This window comes from Argopecten irradians, unplaced genomic scaffold (assembly GCF_041381155.1).
Source record: "Argopecten irradians isolate NY unplaced genomic scaffold, Ai_NY scaffold_0043, whole genome shotgun sequence".
Lineage (NCBI taxonomy): Eukaryota > Metazoa > Mollusca > Bivalvia > Pectinida > Pectinidae > Argopecten > Argopecten irradians.
In genome coordinates this window covers 28305-53498 of record NW_027187510.1, presented here as the reverse complement: position 1 = coordinate 53498, position 25194 = coordinate 28305, and the positions used below count along the sequence as shown (strand labels likewise).

Here is a 25194-nt window from a genome sequence, read left to right as displayed (position 1 = left end):
TATTTATAAAATCTGGAAGATTCTAACCTGGGAGCGACAATTCCATGGCTACTCAACAATCTTCTAGTCATGCTGCGATATCCAAGGCAGGATCCGCTACCCCGAAGTTCCTCCTAAAAGTACGAAAATACACATGTATTAAGTTGCTCTCATAATTTGAAACGTTATGCTCTGAATATGTTGATCATCTAACAGATATAATAACAATAGCACATAGTTCGTTGAATTTATGTTGTTTTCGTTAATGTCTAATACTGGACATCCTTTACCTGCAAAGCTTCAGTAAGGATATCAACAGAGCAAGAGCGTCGTTGTAGTCCCATTGATCGCAGAATCCTTCTTAATTGTCTCCTGCTAAAAAGGTAGAATGATGAAAGATGTTAAAGCTAGCTGCGCTTGTCATTCGTATGGAGGACAAACACAATCATCAAAGTACATAGACATATCGCTTACGTGTTACAGCTATCATATTCATTTCATACAGACACACATTATATCAGCAAACTTGGGTTTACTGCAGTATTTTTGAACTTACGGAAAGGTACTTTGTTTACACTAAATTGGTTTCAGAGAAATTTTTTTTCTACAGTTATTTTACGTGTTGAATTTAAGTTTGGTTCCAATCACAGTACATATGTATTTACGCTTCTTATACTAATCATTTTAATACATTGAAGTCTGTCGTGTTTATCTTTATAGACTTTTATTTTATTTAAATACCTGATTTCCATGTTGTGGCGTATGCTCAATATCATGATGATTTCTGTATTTGTATACCCTCCGAAAAAAAATTCTCGTATTAGGTTATTTCTTGGTTGATGTTAAAGAAAATATTCCATTATATTACAGATTCCATTTAAGAGAATAGCCATACAACAGACAAGGAATTCTTTTATCACATAATCCGCCTGATATTCAGTAAATTCGCCCGTGAAATATTTTTGCGTATGTCACTAGTGTATTATGACCTGGAGCGATTTTCATTGGCTGAAAATTCATTGTTACGTCAAGGCAGAAACAATTAAATGACGTCAGAAAAAGGATTACGAGGACGGCGGGACAAAATGGCGGCCTTCGCTGGATTTTCGCAATATATTTTGACGTGGGATTCTTTGAAATTTAGGTTTTTGTAGTTATGTGATAAAAAATATCTTAAATTTGTGTTCATTTCATATGAGATTTTATGAAACTCGTCTCGAAGTTTTAGTTTTTGCTCCCCAAGGCTCGAAAAAATAAAAAAAACTTCTTAGACTCGTTTCATAAAATCTCATATGAAATGAAAACTCATTTAAGATCCTATATATATACATTAGAACGTGAAATAAAAGGATATTATCAAATACACCAGATGGTGACGTGGTTCCCAAAGAAGAATATGTTGTTGGCATTATGCTATCCACCTGGAAAGAAGAGACACCAAGATGACTTTCAACTCAGAACACATATATGTATAACTTTGTATATATAGTATAACATTCATCGTTATTTTTGTCAAGTTCGCACTAAGCGATCCGATCTCGGAGTCGTGAACCTCACCAAAACACATACTGAAACTTACTTTTCTTTTAGTGAGAATAACACTATCGCTTTGGCACACTTTATAAAGGAAATAACTAAAGCTTGCATGTATATTATAACATTAATAATATCTTGACAAGCATAATATTACTAATGTTAGTCTACGAAATTTACATACATCGTATTTATCAATATGTACACGAGATACAATAATGGTTATGTTATCGCAAAGGGTATATTTCTACAAATTATAATCTTTTTAATACTAGATTGCTTACAAAGTTTCATTAAGCTTGGAGAAATTTAATATCAAGGTTCAATTTATAATTATCATTGCAAGGGGCAATAACTCCATATATAATCTATATAATAAAATCGGTCACATTTAGTGAGAATCTGGCGCATGCGTGTCTCAGTATATCACAGATACCTACATATATATATATCTCATTATATCCAAAAATCAAAAACAATTACGACTGACTAACTTTATCTGACTCGCTATTCCAGGGGTTACTATCACTGTCGTTACAGCTGTATAAAAGGCTCTGCGTGCGATGAGCAGCTAATGTTTGGTCCTTTGTCGTTTACTCTGCACTGTTTCAAAAGAAGTCTATACAGGCCAATAATTGGTCAGTTTTTTCCCCTCGAATTGCCTCCAGTTTTACTACGAGATCGTTCAGGGGTGGGTATAACGACAGTGATAGTAACTCCTGGATTATCGAGGATATGTGTTGCACAAATAAACGCAGCATTTTCGTATTAACGAAATAATATGTTTTATGTCAAGTAGGCTAGAAGCTTAAAAAATAATCGCGTCCGGATTGCCTGAATTTTATAAAAAGTGATATCGTCAGAACAATTGGATGATAAACAAAAGTCGCTTTAGATTTGTGGTAAAACATTACTATCCGAAACCTGAGGTCCCAAGGTCGATTCCAAGTACAACACCTTGTACATACATGTCTTCCCACTTAATTTTTCAGCTATATAAAAGTGCAATGTTGCAAATGCTGGCATGTACCTGGTATGATTTTTAATTATATGAATCTAATTTTATATTTTCACACAAAAACTTCCACATCAAATGCTGAAGGTTTTATTGATATTTGTTGGTGATGACATATGGTCATATTCTTGAAAATCCAGTGTAAAAATAGTGAGATGAAAGTAGCTATGAACAAGCATTTGTACACTATAATGCATGGACTAAATACAAATATTTACATATATTATGTACTACACACATCAACCGACTGTACACACATAATCTCAGCTACCTAAATTCATCGTATTTGAATATGAAGTTTTAAGCAATAAACAAATAACATATTACATGCAGTATGTACAAGCAACATTTTGGAGCATATTCCCGTTTTTGTTATTATTCCTGTTCAATAAACATTTCAAGAGAGTTATCAATCGTAAATATCATTTTGGGAATCGAATATCTTCTAAAAACAATAAATATTCACCAAGGAAACTCTTACTTTTGCTGTTTTCAAAGATGGCGTTTATTCTACATGGTTTGCGCATGTGTAACAGGAAGGCAACAACACGACAACTCGACAACACGACAAGGCGACAAGTCGACAACACGACAACTCGACAACACGACAAGTCGACAACACGACAACACGACAACTCGACAACACGACAAGTCGACAACGCGACAAGTCGACATTTTACCGCGACAACACGAGATTCTGTACGCGCTAATTAGCGTGTACAAAATGTCGTGTTGTCGTGTTGTCGACTTGTCGCCTTGTCGTGTTGTCGACTTGTCGCGGTTCGGAAACGCGACAGGTCGACATTTTAACTGTTAAATCTCGGGTTGTCGCAGTTTGAGACCGCGACAACTCGACAAGGCGACAACACGACAAGGCGACAACACAACACGAGATGGCCGTAATCAGCCACCATAACGTTCGCTATTCAGCAGAGTGAATCGTTGATCGAGTCGGGAGTTTCTTGCTTTCGTCTTCATGATTGTCTCAAGATTAAGTGATGACAGTAGATTGTCGTCGGGTATTTATACCCCTGACTTCAAGTGTCATAGGCCATAACGAGAAACTCGTGTACACATTGTCAGTACACATTCTGACGCGTGTCAGCGCATTTAGTATATTGAGTGAAAGGCACACCATTTACCGTTACGCGGTCACGGTCTGTGCGCTCGACTGCAGGCTTGACCAGACACTGGACAGTAGAAATAACTGCATGGTATACTAGTGATATATATATAAGCCACATAACTTAGAATTGCCGAGAAAGATATTGTGACGCTCCATGGTAACGTTATTGATGACGTCATAGAACAATGGGATACAATCGCAACATCTCGTCGGCAGTCTTCGGAAGTTAACGGTTGTAACCGAACACTATAGGCAGTGAACTTCCGTTAATTACACGCGGCTAATTATGAAAATGTACGCCGGGCGAGACGGTTCGATTTACAACATACCGTCGCATGTATCGAAAAGCAGTATTTCATACTGGTCGGGCGCCTCTTATACGTGTATGTATCAAATCTAATTTATATCAACGGAATCGTGACAACGGGGGTGGATTGGGGTGGGGGGGCTATTTCATTGTCATAAACAAAGGAGTACCAGTGGGGCAACACCTTAAGGGGTGTTGCGGATGAAATGAGAGACGTAAAAGGACCATGATAATTCGTGGTAATTCTCCAAAAAATTCTCCTGAATGTACACATTAACACACCTTTATGGTGAACAAAATAGGTTCAAAGATTTTAAATAGAAAATGTATAGTAATAAGCTTCTCCAATGAAATGAAGCAAAAAATCCCAATGTCATGATTACATAATATTTCAATTTGATCTGGACATATTATTGACTTCACTCAAAAGTGATAATTCTGAATATGCAATATGCATTAAAAGTTATAATTTATATTGGAAAAAACCGGTTCTTATATATGAAAGTAAAGTAGTAATTGGTATCACTGTGACCTGCTTACAGATATGGACTACATATGTAGTACAATGTACATTGTAATACAAAGAATAGCTTGCTCTCCAGAATTATAATTGGTAGGCCGAACCTGAACCCAACCACATCAGTGGAGAAATGTCCAGAACTACTCAAATTACTATAACAATAGCGTTTATTATACAGAAAATCTGCTATTCTATTTATTAATAATATTACTTAAATCCATGATGAGTACCAGTGGGGGTGGGGGCATGTTAAGGATTTCCGTGTTAAAGTAAATACGCTTCGTCCATCATTGTTGTACAATCATAAGGGGAGATAACTCTGTGAAAGATGAGCGGTTACCAATGGGACATGCGTCTCAGTGAAATATGATGTTTCACCCCCCGCCTGAATGTTCTTAGCCACGTGATATATTTAAACTAATCACAGGCACATTTTTACATGTGCCCTGGAAATATGCATGTTTATGAATAATCAGGTAAAAGACTCCGCTACAACCATTTTATCGAAAAGACTTTGTTTTATCTCATATAAGTAAGAAATTGGTAATAACGCAAAAAAAAATATGTCTGTTTAGGGTTACATTGGCAAAAAAAAAATAGGGTCGGTCGGTCGGGGGATTTCACTCTAAAATAATGGCCAGAACTGGAGTCTGAGATCTAAATCCCGACTTTAAATAACCAGAATTAATGTAAAAAAAAAAAAAAAAAAAAAAAATATGGATTGTATGACACCCAACAAGTTATTATAAGGTAGTTTTGAAATGAATTCTAGCCGTGAAAGTGAGCAAATAAGCTAATTACCTCCCCTTTCACATCCCAGGTTAAAATCCTTATTCTATTTGCAATTTTAAGCCAAACACAAAATGTTTGCATAATATTTGTCCCTGCAAAATGACTTCATAATCACTTTAATTTCAAGTTTATGATTAATTTTGTTTTCTGTCCTTAAATTTCACCAGTATTGATCATTAGGACGCACTGGTTATTTAGAAGGTGAAAAAGATGGAGCAACTTGTTTGGGGCTGTGGTTGCAGAGTGGTTAAGATGCCTCGACATATTTACCACAAGTCCTATACCTTTTGGTTACGAATTTGAATCCCATGTGGCATAGATTCCAGGTACTGACTGCTAGTCAGTGGTTTTTCTTCGGGTACTCAGACTTTCCTCTAGAGTCTAGACATCTCCAAAATGACCCTGTAATAAACACTGATTCTGATATTTAATTTAAATAATGGCATGACATCAACTATTTTGAAATGCCTTGGTATAATTATCATGTAAAAGTCAGGGCCGCAGTGGCCAAGTGGTTAAGATGTACACAAGCCTAGCTCCACCTCCGGGTCATGAGTTTGAACCCCATTTCCGGCAGTAACCAGGTACTGACTGCTGGTTGTTGGTTTTTCTCCGAGTATTCCAGCTTTCCTCCACCAACAAACCTCACATCCTGACACGACCCTGGCTGTTAATAGGACATTAAACTAATACTCGAGCTCATGTAAAAGTTTCCGCTGTTCCTATTTTATCAAAAGAAACTTTTTTTCCAATATAAATAAGAAAATGGTAATAATAGACAATATCGGCCTGGCTAAACAAGAAATCTGTTACAATTAGAGACATTCCAATAATTTGGCTAAATTCTTTTAATTGTATCTAGCATTATGCTAAAAGATGAACAAATAGGCAAATTACCTCCCTTTATTCAATCCTAGTGAAAACTTTTTATGTGACATGTAAAAAATTAAGTATTTAATTGAAAGCAAACCCTTTGAAAGTCAGATGTCATCCAAAGTGATTTGTATAAGTTGTATAACTTGTTTCGCAATCAATGTAAAATAAATAAAAGATTTTTTTGTTTTCTCCTCTCGGACATGACATTTACAAGACCATTTCCAAGCGCTGACTGTTGGTTAGTGTTTTTTCTGTAGGAACTCTAATGTACATCCAATTCGAAATACATAATTGATATTATTGTAAATCCTTGGATTCCCTTATACAGCTTGGGAAATAGGATATATGAAAATCAATTAACAAAATTCTTGGTTCATAAGAAACAGAAAATACCTATTTTGATGTACTTTTGGGTTTTTTTATCATTATTATTGTTATTATTTAGCCTTTACATGTATGAATATATTTAAAGCCAACATATTTGATATTGATGAAGATAACTAGTTTTCAAAATAACTACAGTAGCTGTCCAAGTGCTATTCGTTACAGATGAAAAAAATAGTCAAATAGTGGTACAATACCTTAACAGAAATGACTTAAAGTTTTAAAATGTAACTGTATAATGAGAGAGATATATGATTTTTTAGATCTATTCCCAAAAGTTATTAGTTTAGTAAAATATTGTTTGTTCCGGAATTGACCACACAACTGAGAAAGTTTGGTACTCAAACAAACTAGACAAATTACTATTAGATCTACTAGTCTATATAGAACATTTTTTAGAATAAATTTTTAATATAAAAAAATCAATTAAAAACTTTGTTGGTTTCTGAAATGCTTGAAAGAGAAGAGGCTGACATTGAGTGTTTGACATTCAGTGCAATTAATTTATAAAAACCTGTTGTTTACTAAGCCCCCACCCCCTCCCCCTGTAAATGTACATTCAATGATTGTGTACGGTAACGTTATATGTGTCATGTAAAACTGCAGTGTATATCTAATTATGTTGATCATTTCCATTTTCAAGCTACCAGATTGTTCAAGTCTGTCTTCTTTAGTTGTCAGTACTTGTCACTTAGATTTGGTTTACGGTTATCCCTTGCGTGACATTAACGCATGCCTTTGATCATCAGTGCTATTTTTAGACTGCAACTGATCAACAAAACATGTGTCATCTGATAACGGGTATGGTTTAATACAATTAAGCAATATATTAGGAGGACATATTAAAACGGCATCTGTCTCAGAATATGTACAATAGACTGTCAGTTTACGAGTTGTTTTTAATCCATGCAGTGTAGCCTACATTAGCCTTACGCTTGATTCAGTGAGTAGAACTAAGTACCACCGGGCAAGGAAGTCCACGCACTAGAGCACTAATGAATATGCATCAGGTCAAATTTGATTGACAGTTACTAAATTATAATGCATCAAGACAGTTAATTTACTAGTTTAGCGATGAAACAGAACGTTTATATGTAGAAGTAGAAATTTAACACATATTACAAACACGACAAAGGGTATACCCGTGTGTTTGTATAAAACATTCAGTGGTATATTATTGTTTTCAAATCCCACGCACTGCAGCACAGTACACCTCAGGCGTGGGGTAACCCTTACTACCGACATCACATATACCAATGATGGGGCACCACAGGCACCACATATTACGTTGTTCTTGTCAGATATATCCGGCAGAGTATATCAGTCTTCATTTTAACCAAGAAAAGTCTGAATTTTGCAAGATAAACTTATGTTTTTCAAATCCCAAGCACTGAGGCACAGTTCACCTCAGGCGGGGGTTACCCTTAATGACGTCACATATACCGATGATGGGGCACCACAGGCACCACATATCACGTTTTTCTTGTCAGGGATATCCGGAAGAGTAAAACAGTCTTCATTTTAACCAAGAAAAGTCTAAATTTTGCAAGAAAACTTATGTTTTTAAAATCCCAAGCACTGAGGCACAGTTCACCTCAGGCGGGGGGTTACCCTTAATGAAGTCACATATACCAATAATGGGGCACCAAAGGCACCACATATCACGTTGTTCTTTTCAGATATATCCGGCAGAGTAAATCAGTCTTCATTTTAACCAAGAAAAGTCTGAATTTTGCAAGAAAAACTTATGTTTTTCAAATCCCAAGCACTGAGGCACAGTTCACCTCAGGCGGGGGGTTACCCTTAATGACGTCACATATACCGATGATGGGGCACCACAGGCACCACATATCACGTTTTTCTTGTCAGGGATATCCGGAAGAGTAAACCAGTCTTCATTTTAACCAAGAAAAGTCTGAATTTTGCAAGAAAACTTATGTTTTTCAAATCCCAAGCACTGAGGCACAGTTCACCTCAGGCGGGGGTTACCCTTAATGACGTCACATATACCGATGATGGGGCACCACAGGCACCACATATCACTTTGTTCTTGTCAGAGACATCCGGCAGAGTAAATTAGTCTTCAATTTAACCAAGAAAAGCAGAATTTTGTAAGAAAAACTTATGTTTTTCAAATCCCAAGCACTGAGGCACAGTTCACCTCAGGCGGGGGTTACCCTTAATGACGTCACATATACCAATAATGGGGCACCAAAGGCACCACATATCACGTTGTTCTTTTCAGATATATCCGGCAGAGTAAATCAGTCTTCATTTTAACCAAGAAAAGTCTGAATTTTGCAAGAAAAACTTATGTTTTTCAAATCCCAAGCACTGAGGCACAGTTCACCTCAGGCGGGGGGTTACCCTTAATGACGTCACATATACCGATGATGGGGCACCACAGGCACCACATATCACGTTGTTCTTGTCAGGGATATCCGGCAGAGTAAATCAGTCTTCATTTTAACCAAGAAAAGTCTGAATTTTGTAAGAAAAACTTATGTTTTTCAAATCCCAAGCACTGAGGCAAAGTTCACCTCAGGTGGGAGTTACCCTTAATGACGTCACATATACCGATGATGGGGCACAACAGGCACCACATATCACTTTGTTCTTGTCAGAGACATCCGGCAGAGTAAATTAGTCTTCAATTTAACCAAGAAAAGCAGAATTTTGTAAGAAAAACTTATGTTTTTCAAATCCCAAGCACTGAGGCACAGTTCACCTCAGGCGGGGGGTTACCCTTAATGACGTCACATATACCAATAATGGGGCACCAAAGGCACCACATATCACGTTGTTCTTTTCAGATATATCCGGCAGAGTAAATCAGTCTTCATTTTAACCAAGAAAAGTCTGAATTTTGCAAGAAAAACTTATGTTTTTTTCAAATCCCAAGCACTGAGGCACAGTTCACCTCAGGCGGGGGGTTACCCTTAATGACGTCACATATACCGATGATGGGGCACCACAGGCACCACATATCACGTTGTTCTTGTCAGGGACATCCGGAAGAGTAAATCAGTCTTCATTTTAACCAAGAAAAACCTGAATTTTGCAAGAAAACTTATGTTTTTCAAATCCCAAGCACTGAGGCACAGTTCACCTCAGGCGGGGGGTTACCCTTAATGACGTCACATATACCAATGATGGAGCACCTAAGGCACCACATATCACGTTGTTCTTGTCAGATATATCCGGCAGAGTAAATCAGTCTTCATTTTAACCAAGAAAAGTCTGAATTTTGTAAGAAAAACTTATGTTTTTCAAATCCCAAGCACTGAGGCACAGTTCACCTCAGGCGGGGGGTTACCCTTAATGACGTCACATATACCAATGATGGAGCACCTAAGGCACCACATATCACGTTGTTCTTGTCAGATATATCCGGCAGAGTAAATCAGTCTTCATTTTAACCAAGAAAAGTCTGAATTTTGCAAGAAAAACTTATGTTTTTCAAATCCCAAGCACTGAGGCACAGTTCACCTCAGGCGGGGGGTTACCCTTAATGACGTCACATATACCAATGATGGGGCACCTAAGGCACCACATATCACGTTGTTCTTGTCAGATATATCCGGCAGAGTAAATCAGTCTTCATTTTAACCAAGAAAAGTCTGAATTTTGCAAGAAAAACTTATGTTTTTCAAATCCCAAGCACTGAGGCACAGTTCACCTCAGGCGGGGGTTACCCTTAATGACGTCACATATACCAATGATGGGGCACCAAAGGCACCACATATCACGTTGTTCTTGTCAGATATATCCGGCAGAGTAAATCAGTCTTCATTTTAACCAAGAAAAGTCTGAATTTTGTAAGAAAAACTTATGTTTTTCAAATCCCAAGCACTGAGGCACAGTTCACCTCAGGCGGGGGTTACCCTTAATGACGTCACATATACCGATGATGGGGCACCACAGGCACCACATATCACGTTGTTCTTGTCAGGGACATCCGGAAGAGTAAATCAGTCTTCATTTTAACCAAGAAAAACCTGAATTTTGCAAGAAAACTTATGTTTTTAAAATCCCAAGCACTGAGGCACAGTTCACCTCAGGCGGGGGGTTACCCTTAATGACGTCACATATACCAATGATGGGGCACCAAAGGCACCACATATCACGTTGTTCTTTTCAGATATATCCGGCAGAGTAAATCAGTCTTCATTTTAACCAAGAAAAGTCTGAATTTTGCAAGAAAAACTTATGTTTTTCAAATCCCAAGCACTGAGGCACAGTTCACCTCAGGCGGGGGGTTACCCTTAATGACGTCACATATACCAATGATGATGGGGCACCTAAGGCACCACATATCACGTTGTTCTTGTCAGATATATCCGGCAGAGTAAATCAGTCTTCATTTTAACCAAGAAAAGTCTGAATTTTGTAAGAAAAACTTATGTTTTTCAAATCCCAAGCACTGAGGCACAGTTCACCTCAGGCGGGGGGTTACCCTTAATGACGTCACATATACCAATGATGGGGCACCAAAGGCACCACATATCACGTTGTTCTTTTCAGAGATATCCGGCAGAGTAAATCAGTCTTCAATTTAACCAAGAAAAGTCTGAATTTTGTAAGAAAAACTTATGTTTTTCAAATCCCAAGCACTGAGGCACAGTTCACCTCAGGCGGGGGGTTACCCTTAATGACGTCACATATACCAATGATGGGGCACCAAAGGCACCACATATCACGTTGTTCTTGTCAGAGATATCCGGCAGAGTAAATCAGTCTTCAATTTAACCAAGAAAAGTCTGAATTTTGTAAGAAAAACTTATGTTTTTCAAATCCCAAGCACTGAGGCACAGTTCACCTCAGGCGGGGGGTTACCCTTAATGACGTCACATATACCAATGATGGGGCACCAAAGGCACCACATATCACGTTGTTCTTTTCAGATATATCCGGCAGAGTAAATCAGTCTTCATTTTAACCAAGAAAAGTCTGAATTTTGCAAGAAAAACTTATGTTTTTTCAAATCCCAAGCACTGAGGCACAGTTCACCTCAGGCGGGGGGGGGGGGGGGGGGGTACCCTTAATGACGTCACATATACCAATGATGGGGCACCACAGGCACCACATATTACGTTGTTCTTGTCAGATATATCCGGCAGAGTAAATCAGTCTTCAATTTAACCAAGAAAAGTCTGAATTTTGCAAGAAAACTTATGTTTTTAAAATCCCAAGCACTGAGGCACAGTTCACCTCAGGCGGGGGGGTTACCCTTAATGACGTCACATATACCAATGATGGGGCACCTAAGGCACCACATATCACGTTGTTCTTTTCAGATATATCCGGCAGAGTAAATCAGTCTTCATTTTAACCAAGAAAAGTCTGAATTTTGCAAGAAAAACTTATGTTTTTCAAATCCCAAGCACTGAGGCACAGTTCACCTCAGGCGGGGGTTACCCTTAATGACGTCACATATACCGATGATGGGGCACCACAGGCACCACATATCACGTTGTTCTTGTCAGGGATATCCGGAAGAGTAAATCAGTCTTCATTTTAACCAAGAAAAGTCTGAATTTTGCAAGAAAAACTTATGTTTTTTCAAATCCCAAGCACTGAGGCACAGTTCACCTCAGGCGGGGGGTTACCCTTAATGACGTCACATATACCAATGATGGGGCACCAAAGGCACCACATATCACGTTGTTCTTTTCAGATATATCCGGCAGAGTAAATCAGTCTTCATTTTAACCAAGAAAAGTCTGAATTTTGCAAGAAAACTTATGTTTTTCAAATCCCAAGCACTGAGGCACAGTTCACCTCAGGCGGGGGGTTACCCTTAATGACGTCACATATACCAATGATGGGGCACCAAAGGCACCACATATCACGTTGTTCTTTTCAGAGATATCCGGCAGAGTAAATCAGTCTTCAATTTAACCAAGAAAAGTCTGAATTTTGTAAGAAAAACTTATGTTTTTCAAATCCCAAGCACTGAGGCACAGTTCACCTCAGGCGGGGGGTTACCCTTAATGACGTCACATATACCAATGATGGGGCACCAAAGGCACCACATATCACGTTGTTCTTGTCAGAGATATCCAGCAGAGTAAATCAGTCTTCAATTTAACCAAGAAAAGTCTGAATTTTGTAAGAAAAACTTATGTTTTTCAAATCCCAAGCACTGAGGCAAAGTTCACCTCAGGTGGGAGTTACCCTTAATGACGTCACATATACCGATGATGGGGCACCACAGGCACCACATATCACTTTGTTCTTGTCAGAGACATCCGGCAGAGTAAATTAGTCTTCAATTTAACCAAGAAAAGCTGAATTTTGCAAGAAAAACTTATGTTTTTCAAATCCCAAGCACTGAGGCACAGTTCACCTCAGGCGGGGGGGGGGGTTACCCTTAATGACGTCACATATACCAATGATGGGGCACCAAAGGCACCACATATCACGTTGTTCTTTTCAGATATATCCGGCAGAGTAAATCAGTCTTCATTTTAACCAAGAAAAGTCTGAATTTTGCAAGAAAAACTTATGTTTTTCAAATCCCAAGCACTGAGGCAAAGTTCACCTCAGGCGGGGGGTTACCCTTAATGACGTCACATATACCAATGATGGAGCACCTAAGGCACCACATATCACGTTGTTCTTGTCAGATATATCCGGAAGAGTAAACCAGTCTTCATTTTAACCAAGAAAAGTCTGAATTTTGCAAGAAAAACTTATGTTTTTTCAAATCCCAAGCACTGAGGCAAAGTTCACCTCAGGCGGGGGGTTACCCTTAATGACGTCACATATACCAATGATGGGGCACCTAAGGCACCACATATCACGTTGTTCTTGTCAGATATATCCGGCAGAGTAAATCAGTCTTCATTTTAACCAAGAAAAGTCTGAATTTTGCAAGAAAAACTTATGTTTTTCAAATCCCAAGCACTGAGGCACAGTTCACCTCAGGCGGGGGGTTACCCTTAATGACGTCACATATACCAATGATGGGGCACCACAGGCACCACATATTACGTTGTTCTTGTCAGAGATATCCGGCAGAGTAAATCAGTCTTCAATTTAACCAAGAAAAGTCTGAATTTTGCAAGAAAAACTTATGTTTTTCAAATCCCAAGCACTGAGGCACAGTTCACCTCAGGCGGGGGGTTACCCTTAATGACGTCACATATACCAATGATGGGGCACCAAAGGCACCACATATCACGTTGTTCTTTTCAGAGATATCCGGCAGAGTAAATCAGTCTTCATTTTAACCAAGAAAAGTCTGAATTTTGCAAGAAAAACTTATGTTTTTCAAATCCCAAGCACTGAGGCACAGTTCACCTCAGGCGGGGGGTTACCCTTAATGACGTCACATATACCAATGATGGGGCACCAAAGGCACCACATATCACGTTGTTCTTGTCAGAGATATCCGGCAGAGTAAATCAGTCTTCAATTTAACCAAGAAAAGTCTGAATTTTGTAAGAAAAACTTATGTTTTTCAAATCCCAAGCACTGAGGCACAGTTCACCTCAGGCGGGGGGTTACCCTTAATGACGTCACATATACCAATGATGGGGCACCAAAGGCACCACATATCACGTTGTTCTTTTCAGAGATATCCGGCAGAGTAAATCAGTCTTCATTTTAACCAAGAAAAGTCTGAATTTTGTAAGAAAACTTATGTTTTTCAAATCCCAAGCACTGAGGCACAGTTCACCTCAGGCGGGGGGTTACCCTTAATGACGTCACATATACCAATGATGGGGCACCAAAGGCACCACATATCACGTTGTTCTTTTCAGATATATCCGGCAGAGTAAATCAGTCTTCATTTTAACCAAGAAAAGTCTGAATTTTGCAAGAAAAACTTATGTTTTTCAAATCCCAAGCACTGAGGCACAGTTCACCTCAGGCGGGGGGTTACCCTTAATGACGTCACATATACCAATGATGGGGCACCACAGGCACCACATATCACGTTGTTCTTGTCAGAGATATCCGGCAGAGTAAACCAGTCTTCATTTTAACCAAGAAAAGTCTGAATTTTGCAAGAAAACTTATGTTTTTAAAATCCCAAGCACTGAGGCACAGTTCACCTCAGGCGGGGGGTTACCCTTAATGACGTCACATATACCAATGATGGGGCACCAAAGGCACCACATATCACGTTGTTCTTGTCAGAGATATCCGGCAGAGTAAATCAGTCTTCATTTTAACCAAGAAAAGTCTGAATTTTGTAAGAAAACTTATGTTTTTCAAATCCCAAGCACTGAGGCACAGTTCACCTCAGGCGGGGGGTTACCCTTAATGACGTCACATATACCAATGATGGGGCACCAAAGGCACCACATATCACGTTGTTCTTTTCAGAGATATCCGGCAGAGTAAATCAGTCTTCAATTTAACCAAGAAAAGTCTGAATTTTGTAAGAAAAACTTATGTTTTTCAAATCCCAAGCACTGAGGCACAGTTCACCTCAGGCGGGGGTTACCCTTAATGACGTCACATATACCAATGATGGGGCACCAAAGGCACCACATATCACGTTGTTCTTTTCAGAGATATCCGGCAGAGTAAATCAGTCTTCATTTTAACCAAGAAAAGTCTGAATTTTGCAAGAAAAACTTATGTTTTTCAAATCCCAAGCACTGAGGCACAGTTCACCTCAGGCGGGGGGGTTACCCTTAATGACGTCACATATACCAATGATGGGGCACCTAAGGCACCACATATTACGTTTTTCTTGTCAGATATCCGGCAGAGTAAACAGTCTTCATTTTAACCAAGAAAAGTCTGAATTTTGTAAGAAAAACTTATGTTTTTCAAATCCCAAGCACTGAGGCACAGTTCACCTCAGGCGGGGGGGTTACCCATTATGACGTCACATATACCAATGATGGGGCACCTAAGGCACCACATATCACGTTGTTCTTGTCAGAGATATCCAGCAGAGTAAACCAGTCTTCAATTTAACCAAGAAAAGCAGAATTTTGCAAGAAAAACTTATGTTTTTCAAATCCCAAGCACTGAGGCACAGTTCACCTCAGGCGGGGGGTTACCCTTAATGACGTCACATATACCAATGATGGGGCACCAAAGGCACCACATATCACGTTGTTCTTGTCAGATATATCCGGCAGAGTAAATCAGTCTTCATTTTAACCAAGAAAAGTCTAAATCTTGCAAGAAAAACTTATGTTTTTTCAAATCCCAAGCACTGAGGCACAGTTCACCTCAGGCGGGGGGTTACCCATTATGACGTCACATATACCAATGATGGGGCACCAAAGGCACCACATATCACGTTGTTCTTGTCAGAGATATCCAGCAGAGTAAATCAGTCTTCAATTTAACCAAGAAAAGCAGAATTTTGTAAGAAAAACTTATGTTTTTCAAATCCCAAGCACTGAGGCACAGTTCACCTCAGGCGGGGGGGTTACCCTTAATGACGTCACATATACCAATGATGGGGCACCAAAGGCACCACATATCACGTTGTTCTTTTCAGATATATCCGGCAGAGTAAATCAGTCTTCATTTTAACCAAGAAAAGTCTAAATCTTGCAAGAAAAACTTATGTTTTTCAAATCCCAAGCACTGAGGCACAGTTCACCTCAGGCGGGGGTTACCCTTAATGACGTCACGTATACCGATGATGGGGCACCACAGGCACCACATATCACGTTGTTCTTTTCAGATATATCCGGCAGAGTAAATCAGTCTTCATTTTAACCAGAATAAGCTGAATTGAAACACCAGGGAATATTAGTAATGATGTAGTACGATTTTCGTTGTTAGATAAAGAAAATGCAAAGTCATAATGATTATGTGTCATATTAGTTCTTTATTATTCTTCAATTCTTATATAAATCTTAACTTGTAACATACATTGGGTGTTCAAGCAGAGCCAATGGTGCGCGTTAGCTAGATGCTAGAACACCCAATGTATGTTACACACCAATGCATGTCAAAAAATGACAACCAATGCTTATATTTACATTTATATAGGTATTCCCGTTATAAGAAGAAAAAAAATGAAAAATAAAGTATAAATATAAAAGTTATATGTTTGTATAGTGAAAAACATCATTTGATGGAACAGCCATTAATTTGGCGGGAAAGAGTTGAGTTCTTGTAACTTGTTCTTGTTGCCACTGACAACGTACTACACAATAATAGATGAAACAGTATTGGTCAACGATTTGGAATTATAACAGTATCAATCACAATACTTAACAATGTCGTGGAATTATAACAGTATCAATCACAATACTTAACAATGTCGTGGAATTATAACAGTATCAATCACAATACTTAACAATGTCGTGGAATTATAACAGTATCAATCACAATACTTAACAATGTCGTGGAATTATAACAGTATCAATCACAATACTTAACAATGTCGTGGAATTATAACAGTATCAATCACAATACTTAACAATGTCGTGGAATTATAACAGTATCAATCAAAATACTTAACAATGTCGTGGAATTTGTCAATATTTAACAATGTCGTGGAATTATAACAGTATCAATCACAATACTTAACAATGTCGTGGAATTATAACAGTATCAATCACAATACTTAACAATGTCGTGGAATTATAACAGTATCAATCACAATACTTAACAATGTCGTGGAATTATAACAGTATCAATCACAATACTTAACAATGTCGTGGAATTATAACAGTATCAATCACAATACTTAACAATGTCGTGGAATTATAACAGTATCAATCACAATACTTAACAATGTCGTGGAATTATAACAGTATCAATCAAAATACTTAACAATGTCGTGGAATTATAACAGTATCAATCACAATACTTAACAATGTCGTGGAATTATAACAGTATCAATCACAATACTTAACAATGTCGTGGAATTATAACAGTATCAATCACAATACTTAACAATGTCGTGGAATTATAACAGTATCAATCACAATACTTAACAATGTCGTGGAATTATAACAGTATCAATCACAATACTTAACAATGTCGTGGAATTATAACAGTATCAATCACAATACTTAACAATGTCGTGGAATTATAACAGTATCAATCACAATACTTAACAATGTCGTGGAATTATAACAGTATCAATCACAATACTTAACAATGTCGTGGAATTATAACAGTATCAATCACAAACTTAACAATGTCGTGGAATTATAACAGTATCAATCACAATACTTAACAATGTCGTGGAATTATAACAGTATCAATCACAATACTTAACAATGTCGTGGAATTATAACAGTATCAATCACAATACTTAACAATGTCGTGGAATTATAACAGTATCAATCACAATACTTAACAATGTCGTGGAATTATAACAGTATCAATCACAATACTTAACAATGTCGTGGAATTATAACAGTATCAATCACAATACTTAACAATGTCGTGGAATTATAACAGTAATCAATACTACAATGTCGTGGAATTTACAATATAAATACTTAACAATGTCGTGGAATTATAACAGTATCAATCACAATACTTAACAATGTCGTGGAATTATAACAGTATCAATCACAATACTTAACAATGTCGTGGAATTATAACAGTATCAATCACAATACTTACAATGTCGTGGAATTATAACAGTATCAATCACAATACTTAACAATGTCGTGGAATTATAACAGTATCAATCACAATACTTAACAATGTCGTGGAATTATAACAGTATCAATCACAATACTTAACAATGTCGTGGAATTATAACAGTATCAATCAAAATACTTAACAATGTCGTGGAATTATAACAGTATCAATCACAATACTTAACAATGTCGTGGAATTATAACAGTATCAATCACAATACTTAACAATGTCGTGGAATTATAACAGTATCAATCCAAATACTTAACAATGTCGTGGAATTATAACAGTATCAATCACAATACTTAACAATGTCGTGGAATTATAACAGTATCAATCACAATACTTAACAATGTCGTGGAATTATAACAGTATCAATCACAATACTTAACAATGTCGTGGAATTATAACAGTATCAATCACAATACTTAACAATGTCGTGGAATTATAACAGTATCAATCACAATACTTAACAATGTCGTGGATAACATATATAACAGTAATCAATCAATCACAATACTTAACAATGTCGTGGAATTATAACAGTATCAATCACAATACTTAACAATGTCGTGGAATTATAACAGTATCAATCACAATACTTAACAATGTCGTGGAATTATAACAGTATCAATCACAATACTTAACAATGTCGTGGAATTATAACAGTATCAATCACAATACTTAACAATGTCGTGGAATTATAACAGTATCAATCACAATACTTAACAATGTCGTGGAATTATAACAGTATCAATCACAATACTTAACAATCGTGGAATTATAACAGTATCAATCACAATACTTAACAATGTCGTGGAATTATAACAGTATCAATCACAATACTTAACAATGTCGTGGAATTATAACAGTATCAATCACAATACTTAACAATGTCGTGGAATTATAACAGTATCAATCACAATACTTAACAATGTCGTGGAATTATAACAGTATCAATCACAATACTTAACAATGTCGTGGAATTATAACAGTATCAATCACAATACTTAACAATGTCGTGGAATTATAACAGTATCAATCACAATACTTAACAATGTCGTGGAATTATAACAGTATCAATCACAATACTTAACAATGTCGTGGAATTATAACAGTATCAATCACAATACTTAACAATGTCGTGGAATTATAACAGTATCAATCACAATACTTAACAATGTCGTGGAATTATAACAGTATCAATCACAATACTTAACAATGTCGTGGAATTATAACAGTATCAATCACAATACTTAACAATGTCGTGGAATTATAAACAGTAATCAATCACAATACTTAACAATGTCGTGGAATTATAACAGTATCAATCACAATACTTAACAATGTCGTGGAATTATAACAGTATCAATCACAATACTTAACAATGTCGTGGAATTATAACAGTATCAATCACAATACTTAACAATGTCGTGGAATTATAACAGTATCAATCACAATACTTAACAATGTCGTGGAATTATAACAGTATCAATCACAATACTTAACAATGTCGTGGAATTTGTCAATATTTCTTGTTACAAGTTTCATAAGAAATATAGAACAATACATTTATGTCATATTTTGCTTTGTGGCTTTGTAACAGAATTAGCCTCAATGAGTTGTCTCTGAAAGGAATTATTCCTTACAAAATGTACAATGTATATGGTCCTAAAGCAATAATTGTTCTACATTGTAAGTGTTTTGTGATTAAATCTTTTTAAATATCCTCTCTGTTGAAAATTAAAAATTATAGTAATTCCTTCTTCAATATTGCTTGAAATAGCTGTTCATAAAAAAAGTTTGGTATTTAACCATAATGTAATTGTTGTGACCATATACATATCACAAAATGAATAGCAATATTTTACAGTGCATAGTTGCATGATAGACAAAAAAAATGTCTAAAAAATACACAATTAAGAAAATTGTGACATCACAAAGGCAACCCATTATTGTTGCTCATAATAGCATTATATGATAGTTACTATACTTATAAATCTTAGAAGATGACTATACAATGTACATTTTTTGTAAGTTTCATTACTTCATAAAGACAGTTGACATGAGTAAATTTCTGTAAGTTGTTGCTTTTGAAAAGAAAGCGTTAAAATATTTAAAAACTGTTGACAAAATGGGGTTCAGCATGCTTGATTTTTTGGCCCAGCTATTACAGAATTAGTTATTGGTCATCATTTGTTGCTTTAAAATATAACTAGTGTAACAGCAATAAAATTAATACAGGAATGAAATAGCCAACCGGTGTTAGTGACACACTGTAATACACTATAATTTCATAAAATGTAATCTTTAAGACTTACAGCAGAAATGAACTTGATATATCTGAAAATGTCATGCACAGACATTTTAAGTTGAATGTAATTTATTAAGTTATTTGCAAATATAGAAATCAATAACACCGATCTTTTAACATGTTATTCATCACCAAAGGTTGGAACATTGAAAGGAGTACATATTGCAGACTGTGTAGCCAAGTCATCTCTACAATTTTATATCACAATTTTACAGTGTTGTTAGTAATTTCAACTATCCATGTAAATATGGAAAAAGTATTAAAAAAAACCCAGAATTTTACAGAACATCAAATCTGTATTGCAATTAAGGTTGATTTGATAAGATGTAATTCAACTGTCTGTCCATTTGAAAGAGTTTCACAGCTTATGCTTTAGAATAGATTACTTAGGATGAAATTGCATGTCCAAATTTATGGCCCGTTATGGCTCATTATCTAATGTTTAATACAACGAATAGATATATATATACTTGAAGATTACGATTTAAGGTTTTTGTTACACAACTTCAAAGATTTTCGCCAAGACTCTGATTCAGTCGCTTTGCAGATGGAATGCGCCGTCTTCCACAAGATTGAAGAAATTTCCATGACGATCCTTGAAATGGCGTCTCTGAACATTACTTGTGATATGTACAAGTCAGCATTTCTGTAAGAAACGAAAGTAAGCCTGTAGCTTGCATAGAGACACCGATTGAATAAGTCGTCAAATTAATTGATTATGAGCTCCTATGATATAAGTTTTAGTAGCTATACAATTCACAACTTGGGAATTTGGAATATCAGCTATGAAACCTTGTCGATTAAAATATTTATCCCACCAACCAGGACCGATTAGAGATAGGGTATTCAAAAATGGAATCAGCTTGTCTGTATGTCTGTCCGTGTGTCCATGGAAATAGTTGGTCCAGATAAATTTGCCTAAACTACTGAATAAATTTCAATGAAATTATCTAGTAATGTTTGTGCACTTTTGGTTATTAGGTTGTTTTCTTTGTTGAGTTGGGTTGCTATGGTAATAATTTCAATTGAATTTTGTAGAAACATTGTGGGGCTATGTCACTGAATTTTATTGTAACCATGTCAATTAACTAACATCGGTTTACAGTTGTTTGTATGTTATTTTTGTTAAATTATTAACACAACAAACGTCCAATGTACAGTTTTCACATTAATTATCATAACACAGTTATTACAATTTGTTGTCAAATTGATGAAATTTTTTAGAAAATTCATATCAAATTATTATACATATCAGTACTTGTGATACACATGTTCATTGCTAATAGAGAACTGAATAGCAATACCACCAGTATTTGTTTTTAATTATGTCAAAATAAATATTTTGTAAATGAAAGTGATAAAATCTACTGATATACATTGTAGGTATTCCATAGTTTTATGTGTAAGATTTAACCACAGCAAGAGGTTTGTAATGCAAATGTACATGGAATAAGACATACACAATGTACACAAACACATATTGGAATAAGTGTAAGTACAAACACAAACCCTGGTGAATCCTTTAAAAGATGTAGCAGACTGTCTCCTGCGCCGCGTATAGTTCCCCACATTGTGAAGTAGCTGCAATGTGGAAAAGGTTAGAGAACTGTTTTATATTTCTACTCATTATGAATTTAATGAATTATTTCACCAGATTGATTAAGATGCTTTGGAATGATGTAAAATGTCTAAATGTACTAGAGAGTGTAGAATTATGACACGGTAAACTTGAACAAACATAACAAAACTTTAAGTTATTGTGGCTATATAATTATACTTAAAGAATACTTACTCCTTCTCTATTTGTTTTAAAAATGTGTTCCTCAACCACATCTCCAGAGCCAGGTACAACTGTAACATCATATATATAATATTTGTAAATAATTATCCAAACTATAAGCTATTTTAATTTCTGTATGGAAGTCGGAAAAATATCCAGATGCATATTATAAATATTACATGTGATAACAATATGATCATTGATTATGAAATGGTTACAATGTTAGATAATACAACTGTACCAAATGCTAAATATATTTAAAAGTGGCTGGTAAAAGTGTTAAGTCATATATTATAAATGATATGAAATAAGTACTGTGATTGTATTAGGCAAATGAATGAATGCTTATACCTCAGGTTTAAATTTCTGGATGCCATATCCTCTTGCCTGTCTACATGGTCCTCTCATAAACTTATCGTGAAAAATACTGTGAAATAATATAATTGACATGAAACAAAATTGTTAATACAAGGACATAGTCATTCAGATCCCCCGCCAATGGAGATATCAAAGCTGAAGTAAGTGTGATTGTGGAGACTTATGTGTATGAAAAAAAAACAGGAAAAAGGAAGTTGAACTAAAGAAAGATGGAGCATAATTCAAGTAGAGCGGGGCTGCAATTGTTGAATCAGGTATACAGCCTTGACATTTATATTAGACTATATACACAAAGATGGGTGGAGTTTTGCAAAGTAACATTTACCATTAACCATGATATTTTCAGCAATGTTTCCATGGTAACGGAAAAAGTGCAAAAAATGAAAACCTAAAAATAGCAAAAGGTACTACTAGACCATAAAAAGAATGTGTCTATGAAGTTTCGTGGAAATATCTCTGCTGGTTTTAGAGTTATGCTCTGGAAATGAACCTGCTACAAAAATATGATATTTTCAGCAATGTTTCTATGGTTACAGAAAAAAGCACAAAAAGTGAAAACCTAAAAATAGCAAAAGGCACTACTAGACCATAAGACCAATGTGTCTATGAAGTTTCGTGGAAATATCTCTGCTGGTTTTAGAGTTATGCTCTGGAAATGAACCTGCTACAAAAATATGATATTTTCAGCAATGTTTCTATGGTTACGGAAAAAAATACAAAAAATGAAAACCTAAAAATAGCAAAAGGCACTACTAGACCATAAGACCAATGTGTGTATGAAGTTTCGTGGAAATATCTCTACTGGTTTTAGAGTTATGCTCCGGAAACCATTCGTACGGACGGACGGACGGACGGACGGACGGAACCCATTTGTATATCCCCCGCCAACTTCGTTGGGCAGGGGATAATAAACATCAGGTATGAAGGTCGTGAAGGAAAGATACACATATACATCTAAGGATTAAAGTATATTGTACAGAAGGATAAAGTTAAGTAAGATAGGTGAGAGTGTCTTAAACTTTGCGATAACCTGAATACTATTTTGATAAGTTTACGTTTGAAATCACTTCAAAACACGAATGTTATATGTCCTGAAGTTTTCAAACAAGTCTGACGTCGGTCAAGAAATATGCTTGTACAAACACAGGTAGACCTACTGTACTGTAAACATGGCATTGTAGAACATTGTATATTCATCATACGCATGGAGCATTGCCCAAAGAGACGTAACGGTTATCACATGTGCATGCATAAGTGTTCAAACACTTTTATTACATGTTCCTCGATCTGTACTAAAACAATTAAAGTGTCAGATGCGAACAATCATGTATTCATTTGTGCGATTCCAAATTGCATATGACATACTAAATATATTGAAAAATGGAGTTGAGTAGCCTTTGCTTGAAATAAACGGGAGTTATACTATCAATTCACCACCAGAAGTAACTATAATGAAAAACATTTAATTTTGGCGTTGCAATGGTAAAAGTGTGCCATGAAATAGTAATAATTACCTCTTCTCCGATCCTGACGGTATGCCAGATAATGAGTTGTATATAGAAAGAATCTGTAATAAAGTTGATAGCATACAGTTAATTGCCATGGTTAAAATTGCATGAATGTAAATTCAATAGTTTACATTGGCGACAAATTGGCTTTGTTTACTCTTTGAAGTCCAAACTTTCAAATATATAAGTATTCAAGTATAACTTCATGATTGGCTGCCATACAAATTAAGTAATTGAAATGACATTTTGCAAAAGAGAACAAAAAGACATTTTATCGTATATGTAGCATGCACAAAGTTGATAACCTAACTAAGTCTTTTCCAAAATATTATGCATCCATGTATATCAATTTGTGGTCAAGATATAATTTAGATAGCTTTTAATAAGATAGATTTTTTTGTTACTGTATAGGTGTATTTTTTAAATATCAACCCATTTCAAATAATTCAGCTGAACAAAGTCTTCCCATCTCTTTCGACCGGTAAGAGTAATGTTAATTGTTATCCCATTATATTGTACAATTTATATGAATTATTTAATGTTAGTAGGAGTAGAAGGATATTCAATTTGACATATTCATACATTTTTCATTCAGGTATTTTCTGATAGCAGGTATTAAACCATGATACTCTAAAAAATCTGTATTAATCTGATGAATTAAATTTGCAGCAAGAATCTGACCGCAATTCCGGTCTAATTCACCCAGCAATTTCCATTTGACATGTCAATTTACTTTGAATATTGGTGACAATACTGTTTTTATAAGGCTTGATTCAGGAAAAAACATAACTGTAGTAAACGATTTAATAAAGGATAGTGACATGCTTACTTTTTACAGTTTTGATGAAATCATACAAAAGTGTAATTGTTACTTACACCGTTTTCAACCTCTTCATTCGAGAAAGTGCCAGGCAGCTCTAGATCCTCTTCGTTATCATCATCATCATCATCATTTACATCATCATCCTGTTAATGGAGAAGTTGTTTTACTCGTAATTTCAGTAAGCCCTGGGTTGTAAATTATTTTGTTACCGTTGTTAGAGTATCCCTTTCATTGAAATCAGCATATGAAAGAGTGTTATTATACATGACCTCA

The 25194-nt window shown here is 36.0% G+C and overlaps 1 protein-coding gene and 1 long non-coding RNA gene across 2 annotated transcripts; both read right to left on the bottom strand.

The window, feature by feature from the left end:
* Positions 1–14: 14 nt before the first annotated feature.
* On the bottom strand, positions 15–814 carry LOC138311531 (uncharacterized). The gene is made up of 3 exons (XR_011206678.1): positions 721–814; positions 270–354; positions 15–113 (listed from the first exon to the last, which is right to left on the bottom strand). It is a non-coding gene; the product is annotated as an uncharacterized lncRNA (long non-coding RNA).
* An 18602-nt stretch (positions 815–19416) lies between these two features.
* LOC138311530 (uncharacterized) lies at positions 19417–25184 on the bottom strand. The gene is made up of 6 exons (XM_069252845.1): positions 24975–25184; positions 24105–24157; positions 22564–22639; positions 22225–22283; positions 21942–22013; positions 19417–21078 (listed from the first exon to the last, which is right to left on the bottom strand). The coding sequence occupies exons 3-6, from the start codon at positions 22618–22620 to the stop codon at positions 20910–20912; spliced, it is 357 nt and encodes a 118-aa protein (XP_069108946.1). The 5' UTR covers positions 22621–22639; positions 24105–24157; positions 24975–25184; the 3' UTR covers positions 19417–20909.
* Positions 25185–25194: the final 10 nt, after the last annotated feature.

What these genes read in the sequence shown, in the direction of transcription:
- LOC138311530 (XM_069252845.1), bottom strand. Translation starts at nt 22,620, where the DNA reads ATGAGAGGACCATGTAGACAGGCAAGAGGATATGGCATCCAGAAATTT. An exon ending in TCCAGAAATTTAAACCTGAG is followed by an intron (nt 22,284 to 22,563) that starts GTATAAGCATTC and finishes ATGATGTTACAG; the next exon opens with TTGTACCTGGCTCTGGAGAT. An exon ending in CTTTTAAAGGATTCACCAGG is followed by an intron (nt 21,079 to 21,941) that starts GTTTGTGTTTGT and finishes CGTTTCTTACAG; the next exon opens with AAATGCTGACTTGTACATAT.